The 8,214-nt window shown below is 33.2% G+C and overlaps 1 protein-coding gene across 2 annotated transcripts; it reads right to left on the reverse strand.

Annotated features, from left to right (window-relative positions):
- Window positions 1-1,046: 1,046 nt before the first annotated feature.
- Window positions 1,047-6,358, reverse strand: LOC125648349 (uncharacterized). 2 transcript variants are annotated; one of them, XM_048875357.2, is made up of 4 exons: window positions 6,034-6,247; window positions 2,343-2,417; window positions 1,968-2,210; window positions 1,047-1,816 (listed from the first exon to the last, which is right to left on the reverse strand). In XM_048875357.2, the coding sequence occupies exons 1-4, from the start codon at window positions 6,074-6,076 to the stop codon at window positions 1,236-1,238; spliced, it is 942 nt and encodes a 313-aa protein (XP_048731314.2). In that variant the 5' UTR covers window positions 6,077-6,247; the 3' UTR covers window positions 1,047-1,235. The 2 variants fall into 2 exon arrangements, with proteins under 2 accessions (XP_048731314.2, XP_048731313.2); XM_048875356.2 differs by having other exon boundaries at window positions 1,968-2,417; window positions 6,034-6,358.
- Between the last annotated feature and the right edge of the window lie 1,856 nt (window positions 6,359-8,214).

The following is an 8,214-nucleotide window of genomic DNA, read 5'->3' on the forward strand; positions in this document are numbered from 1 at the left end:
ATCGATATGACTCTGCTTTGAAATAAACATGTTGAATTTTTCGCGACAAATGATATTTCTGAATTTGAAAAACGATAGCGTTGATGATCATAACGATGACATCAGTTATTCTGGTTCTTTTGTTATTTTAACTAGGAAAATAACGTCAACCGGGAATAATAGAATCCTTAGTACTAGTGCGGGATGGGGAAATTCCACCGACGGGATAAGAGGACGAGTCTTTGCCGAGTCTTAGACAGCGAAGCTTGTTCTAAAGGTGGATTATTGTTGTCCAGAGCACAGTTGTAATGTCAGCTTATGAAATACCGTCAAGTACCAAAATAACGTCAACTTATAAAACACCGTCAAGTACCAAAATAACGTCAACTTATAAAACACCGTCAAGTACCAAAATAAGGTCAACTTATGAAATACCGTCAAGTACCAAAATAACAATAACTTATAAAACACCGTCAAGTACCAAAAATAACAATAACTTATAAAACACCATCAAGTACCAAAATAACAATAACTTATAAAACACCGTCAAGTACCAAAATAATAACTTATAAAACACCGTCAAGTACCAAAAATAACCAGAACTTATAAAACACTGTCAAGTAAGAAAATAATGTCAACTTATGAAATACCGTCATGTACCAAAATAACGTCAACTTATGGAATACCGCCCAGTAAAAAACTAACATCAACGTATAAAACACCGTCAAGTAAGAAAATAATGTCAACTTATAAAATACCGTCAAGTAGAAAAATAACATCCACCAGGAAAAGGAGATATTAGTTTTTCGTGATGGAAAAATCAATCAGTAAATTCTCCCTTGCAAATAGACCGGGAGATAAAAGGGATTTACCATACAAACATGTACGTAGCTAAAACGAAACGATGAATTACAATTAGATTTACGCAATATAAGGTATGCTGGTATCAAAGACACAACTTGCGTATGATTTTCCTTGATTTGTGGAAGGATATGAAAGCCAACATAATGTCTTAATCTTTTGTACGTAAACCGCCAACGGTGTTGAGAGCAACCCCAATATCTTGGAAACATACCAGTCAACTTTATTTTGAAACACGATTCTAGTATGCAAAGAATATTTATTTCACAGCGTGTCGCCTGTATTTTTTCTTTCGTCCTTTTCCGTATAACATCGCAATATACAAGCACCGTCTCTGATCCAAATACAGTGGAATGTAAGCATTTAAAAAATGTAATAGAAATTGGCAACACATTTCATTTTTGTGGTTTTTTCCTAGATTTGGACATTTTTCTTACATTTTCAGTTGTTTTGTCGTTTCTGAAGAAAACTACAACACGGGGAAGGTCCATAAGTACTATTCCCAAAATCACGAAGCCGATGACCAGTGCTCCCACACTGCCCACATACTGAGCAGACGGTCTGTCGTCTGGTGCGGAAATCAGTCTCCTTTTGTAAGCATTGGTGTCTTTTACGCTGACTTTTAACTCCTGAATCATGGCATCAATCAACTGTGCTATTTCCTCGTCTGTATAATTTCTGGAGTAATCACATGTTCTGTTAAAGGAACAATAGCAGAACGGATTATCAGCGGGTCCACTTGTGGATGGTTGATCGGCTTGTGTGGAGGTTGATATCGTCGATGAAGATGTTGTTGAAGTTGATAGTACTGGTGTTGTTGATATTACCACCTCAGTTGTAACGACATTTGCTCTTGTTGAAGTTGTCTCTGCTAACTGTGTTGCTGTCTCTGGTAACTGAGTTGTTGTCTCTGCTAACTGACTTGTTGTCTCTGGTAACTGTGTTGTTGTCTCTGATTTTGTTGTTTCTTGCGTGACTGTTGTTTCAGATTTAAAAATAATGTGTATATCATTCAAAACAAACAAAAATAAGATAAGATTAACAATCATTGTGTTTTGTGATTGATTTTCTCCAATAACATTTGAGTTTTGGTTCGTTTCAGTTACCATATTTAAGATTGCACTTACTGAATTCCCAAAAGGCAGGTTGATTTGAAGACGAAATTCCGATATAGCTGGGATTGAAAGTTGAGCCAGTCAGGGGAGAGTGTCCAATAGAGTTATTAAATAGTACAGAGCCGTACCCCATTGTCCAGTCTTGTGACCCGTCCGAATTTTCATCAGTCCATGATATCCAGTACTCGTCAAATACGTTGCATGCATTCGAACACGCGTAGGAAAATTTTGTATATGTAGCGATTTCGGTGTGGTCTGCAAATTCACATTTTGTATTTGCTTTATTTCCAAAGATGAACTCTTTAATCTTGGTTGGATTGGTTTCAGAATCCAACAGAAATATGTGGGCCGATCCACATGCTTTTAATTTGAAGATAAAAAACGTACGGTTTTCTGCAGTTATTCCGAAAGGAGTCAGACTGATTCGGGTATCGTTTCCTGGTGTTGTGATGGAAATGGCCCCTGTAAAATAAACCGCAAAAATGACGTGAATCATATGTGTCTATCGTACCTCCTGCAACATATTATCCTTAATGTACATTCAGTAGTTTTTATCAAAACGCTTTTAAATCTATGTAGACAAACCGATCATATTTATAATAGTATATTCAATTAGCATTTTTTTTTATTTTTATTTATCAATAATCTCATTAATATGTAAATTTATTGTGGAAAATAAACCTGGAAGTCAATAGAATACGTAAAATAGGATTATGGTTGTTTGAATTTAGGATATTTGCACGTATATCAGACAAGGGTATAGAATTGAAAGAGCCAACGGGAATTAAATTAAGTTTGAATTAAATCAAGTTTGAGCACGTCCACCGTATGATGAATTTTGAATTCATTTTATAAAAGATTGGTTGGTAATTTCCCATGTAATACCAAATGAGTTAACAAAGTCGATATACTTGTAAATAAAAGAAAGAATGACATTTATAGATTCAATTATAATATCCATGTGGATGCGGTATACTATATAGTACACTTACGATACAAAGTCAACGTACCACCACTACTACTACTACCCTCACCACTACTAATACTAATACAACCACCACCACTCTGATCACCACTACCACCACTACTAATACCACCACAACTACTACTACTCTACTACAACTACTACCACCACCAACACTACTACAACTACTACCACCACTAACACTACTACAACTACTACCACCACCACCACCAACAGAACTACTACTACCACTACTACTACTACTACCACCATCACTACTACTACTACCACCACCACTACTACTACTACCACCACCAACAGTACTACTATGGTCACCAACAACACTACTACTAAGACCATCACTACTACTACTACCACCATCACTACTACCACCACTATTTATTACCACCACCACTATTACTACTACCACCAGCACTACTACTACCACCAGCACTACTACTACCACCAAAACTACTATTACTACCATCACCAGATAACTGAATTTATTTAGTGTGGCGGAAAACATCAATCAATCAATTAATCAATACATCCAAAGGTTCATACATATGGAGCGCCAAATTAACATAAACTCAAATAATTGAAGATATCTTCAATTATTTGAAGATATCATCAGTTCATTTGATGCGCGCAACAATTGAATTAAAGATATCTTCAAATAATTAATGATATCTTCAATTCTGAATTATTGCGCGCATTAATTGAATTGATGATGGCATTAATTCTTCAGCTGAATTGATGCGCGCTTTAATTGAATTAATGATCTCTTCTAATGAATTAATGATATCAACAATTGATGCGCGCTACAATTCAATTGAAGAGAGCAATAATTGATATAATGTGCGTATTAAATCAATTGATGAGAGCAATAACAAAACGTCTGTACATTATAAAGTTTATAAATATCTAGTCGATGCTCAGATATCTGAAAAATATTTTTCAACCAAAATTATGTTACAAACAGCAGAAAAATATCAAGTTATTGACTTATTCAAAAACAACAGTGCCACAGTTTTTAACAAATGTGATTTTTCCAAACTTGTTATTAAAGCAATATGGGCAATATGGGCAACAGAAGAAAGGCAATGGCTTGCTTCTCTTTCTGTGGACACTGATATGTACTTTTTCAGGAAAATACACACAAAGCTCAGGCCTAATAGATTATGGCAAATTGTTAAGGACGACCCGTCCAAAAGATTGTTGATTAACTTTTTAGTACAAGTGTCTTCAATGAAAATTGTTTGTAAATTGTGTCCATTATGTAATAGGAATACGCATAATCTTAATATGCATCTTATGCTAAGTTGTTTTAACCTCTTGGAAGACAGAGAAACTATGCTTGAAAATATTCTACAAATACTCAGTGTAGAAGAGTATGCTTTGTTTGAATATCAAGATCATGAATGGCAATTTTTATCTTTAATCGGTTGTGTTCAAGGTACAAGCTTTGAAAATATTTCTTATGCAAAATGGAAGCAAATCATGCTAACTGTTGCAAATACATTGTATAAAAATAGAGGTTTTTTTGTCATAGACTGCCGTAATCTGTAGATTATAATCATTAGTTTCAAATATGTACATACTATAAATATGTTTTTTTTTTCCTGTTCTGTTCAAATAAGTTTATAATTTGATTATGATATACTCTCCATTAATTTGGAGGAAATAAAGAATATCTTATCTTATCTTATAATGTGCGTATTAAATCAATTGATGAGAGCAATAATTTAATTGATGCGCGCATTAATTCATTTGATGAGAGCAATAATTGATTTAATGCGCGCATTAATTCAATTATTGCTCTCTTCAATTGAATTAATGATATCTTTAATTCATTTGAAGAGAGCAATAATTCTTTTAGAGAGGTCAACTATATAATTAAAGATATCTTCAATTCAACATATCCACAATTGAATTAATGATATCTTTACCGGTAATTGAATTGTTGCTCTCTTTAAAAGAACTGATGCGCGCATTAATTCCTTATACAAAAGCATTGTAAATGATTTAAAAATATCTCCAATTGAATTAAAGAGATCATCAAATTATTTATACCGAGCTCTAAATTAATTATTGCGAGCAATATTTCTACTAAATTTATGTTCTCATCAATTGAATTGAAGAGAGCAATAATTGAATTAATGCGTGCATCAAATCTATTATTGCTTTCATTAATTGAATTAATGCGCGCATCAATTAAATTGAAGAGAGCAATAATTGATTTAATGCGCGCATTAAATCAATTATTGCTCTCATTAATTCAATTGATGCCCGCATTAATTCAATTGATGAGAGCAATAATTCAATTGATGATATCTTCAAATAATTGAAGATATCTTCAATTATTTGAGTTTATGTTAATTTGGCGCTCCATACATACAGTCTACTCCACTTATATTGAAAATACCTGTTAACTGTATATTGAAGTGAAACTAAATCCCCAGTAGCATTCTTTATATGGTTCAACATCGGTTATAATGAACTTTGGATATAGTGAAGAATTCAGACCGGTTCCCTTAATTTCAAATTATCCAGAGTGGACTGTGGTTTAAAAATCAGGAAAACGCATTGCTAAGGTAATCGATGTTGCCCGTGGGTCTCTTATATGTATTTTGTTCCTCTTGGTCAGTTAAACTTTTGATATGGTGGACATTATAGACATGTTGGTATCCTAATGAAATAAGAATATCACTTTATAACGATCATATGCATTCTGGTCATTTTCTTACACAACTGCACCTACACATTCCATATAGACGCATTATAATCAAATATACCATATTTCTAAAACAAAATATTTATCTATAATTACTTTATGTGCTTATAGATTTGTAAAACGCTGTATGCATTTTTAGACATGTTTGAACCATTTTTTCATTTTGTAACGTATACTTGAAAGATGTGAGAAAGCACGAGGATATTTCGTGATCTTGGGTTTGTATTGAATGCTGGTATAATCTACTAGTACTTGTAATGCTAATTTTCCTTGTATTTCAATATCTGAGAAAATGTCAAAGTTCACGAAATTTTAAAATATACAAAATTTAATTTGCTTTCTAACTCAAGAAAAAAGACCATTAAACTCTGAGTACTTACCGGCCACTTCAAACAAAATAGTTATCCAAAATATTCCAACCATGATCACCACTGAGTGATCGAAGTCTCTAGCAGTTGTCACATATAACCACCAGTCAAGTCATTTCTCTCCGATGTGGTGATTTCGAATTCAACTAGAATATTTCACCGCAATCCCAGGCACGGCTTTTGTGTACTTATACACAGAATATCTCTTTTCGCTGTCAGTGCCATAGTTCGATTATTCGAGTCATTTTACCAGTGTCACGTGAGGCAATAACATAATTGTTTTCTAGAGAATTATCTTTAATCAATGTTTCAAGGTATAGCAACAGATTCTAAACTCAGACAATGTAGTTTAGCAAATTACGGTTCCCACGAACGATATCAATTAAGTATTATCGTTTTTGATAAGATCTAAACATTGAAAACTGAAGTAATACGTAAAGCATGTTACAACAAAGATGCCCTGTTATGTTTCCGTTTCAGTGTTGCGTGTATTTGTTTTTAAGTTTTAGTTCGTTTAAATGTTGTATCTTCTAATAACAACCTGGGTATTAAAACATCTGATTGTTAATTGATACAGTATGATATGTATGAACTCAGCCACAGTACATTATCCAACTTTTTGCTTTATTTACAGCAGGCTTTTGTTTCAATGTCTGTCCATATGAGAATGTGTGAGCGAGGGAGAATTATTAAAACCCTGTACCCCCTGGCCAGGGTGGGTTGTAAGGACTGAGAAAAGCCGGAATAAATGTTGTCTTACCTAAAAAATGAAATAAAAATAAAGTAGGATTGTTGCCACTGCTTGCTTCCATAATTTGAATGGAAAGTGATCAATCTCATATACCCCACAAAGAATACAAAATTAAGAATAGGGCGAAAAGGGACCCAGAGGTGGGATCCAGGTGCTTAGGAGGATAAAGCATTTTTTAAGTTTGAAACCATTTATTTACTGCTCTACGGTAAACCAGATTTATTTTCTGAATCATAAATTAAATCCAGACTAGTTGATCAAATCCGGCCTTGTAAGCTTTCGTCAACGTCTTTGCCAATCTTGGTCCAACATACACCATCCAAAGATGTACAGTACACATGAACTAAGATTCTTCCCAATGTCAACGTCATGGGAAAGCTTAAGGATTCGTTCCTTGTCTTAAATTGTGGAAAATTACTTCCTATGTTGCATTTTCTTTCCATGCACTTAACCCAATCCTAGTAAAACTTGGACCATATAGAATACATCAATAACATAGTTTGAAATGATCAACCACAAATGCTATCCAAAGATCAATGTAAAAAAAGGTCTTTGCAGCTTTAGAATTTCCCCTTTTGATCCGTTTTCCATTATACACTCTACAATGTATCTATTTTAACTCCACATGGTGTACTTTTAGGCATGTGATGACCTTTAACTTGACTCCAAAGAGAATTCGAAATACTGTCATTCAATTCAAAATAGAATTCGTACTATTCTACTATGACTCAATCTTTTTTTGAATATATATATATATATATATATATATATATATATATATCGGGTCACCTTCAATATACAAAGTATCGGTGAATGAATTTTATACGTATATATATTTATACGCCACCTTGCTATTTGCACGCTATTCTAGAACTATTTTTATGCAGGATCACATGCATGTATTTCGTAAAAAAAAAAGCTAGTTTTCAATACAGCCCTGTTTATAACATATAAACAGACAGGTATTTGCAAACACTAGTACTTATAACAAATAAACAGACAGGTATTTGCAAACACTAATACTTATAACAAATATACAGACAGGTATTTGTAAACACTAATACTTATAACAAATATACAGACAGGTATTTGTAAACACTAATACTTATTAGAACACAAACATGAAGTAAGAAATAACAATGGAAGCCCTGTCATTGTAAGACATTCGGATGTACATGCTAATTCGATCAATCTGTATTGAATTATTGCTTATTATAAAATTATTCCAAATCTTCTTAAGCAAAATCAATACATCTTAGGTATAGAAAGTGTTCAGATACAGATAGGTCTTATACGTATTGAAATCAATAAAAACAAACTGCTGATAGCAAGGCAATACACTTGGTCAAAGAAAGTCGTATATGAAATTTTTCTCTAATTCTGTTTTAATATTGTATCCTATTTTAGACATTTTCCTCCTTTTGATCCGTTTATTCTCTCAC

This window comes from Ostrea edulis, chromosome 6, assembly GCF_947568905.1.
Source record: "Ostrea edulis chromosome 6, xbOstEdul1.1, whole genome shotgun sequence".
NCBI lineage: Eukaryota > Metazoa > Mollusca > Bivalvia > Ostreida > Ostreidae > Ostrea > Ostrea edulis.

Excerpts from the sequence above, each read along its gene's own strand:
- LOC125648349 (XM_048875356.2), bottom strand. The coding sequence starts at position 6,076 with ATGGTTGGAATATTTTGGATAACTATTTTGTTTGAAGTGGCCG. Across the intron at positions 2,418-6,033 it reads TATTTTGTTTGAAGTGGCCG|GGGCCATTTCCATCACAACA; the intron begins GTAAGTACTCAG and ends TTTATTTTACAG. Across the intron at positions 1,817-1,967 it reads ACCTGCCTTTTGGGAATTCA|TCACGCAAGAAACAACAAAA; the intron begins GTAAGTGCAATC and ends CTGAAACAACAG.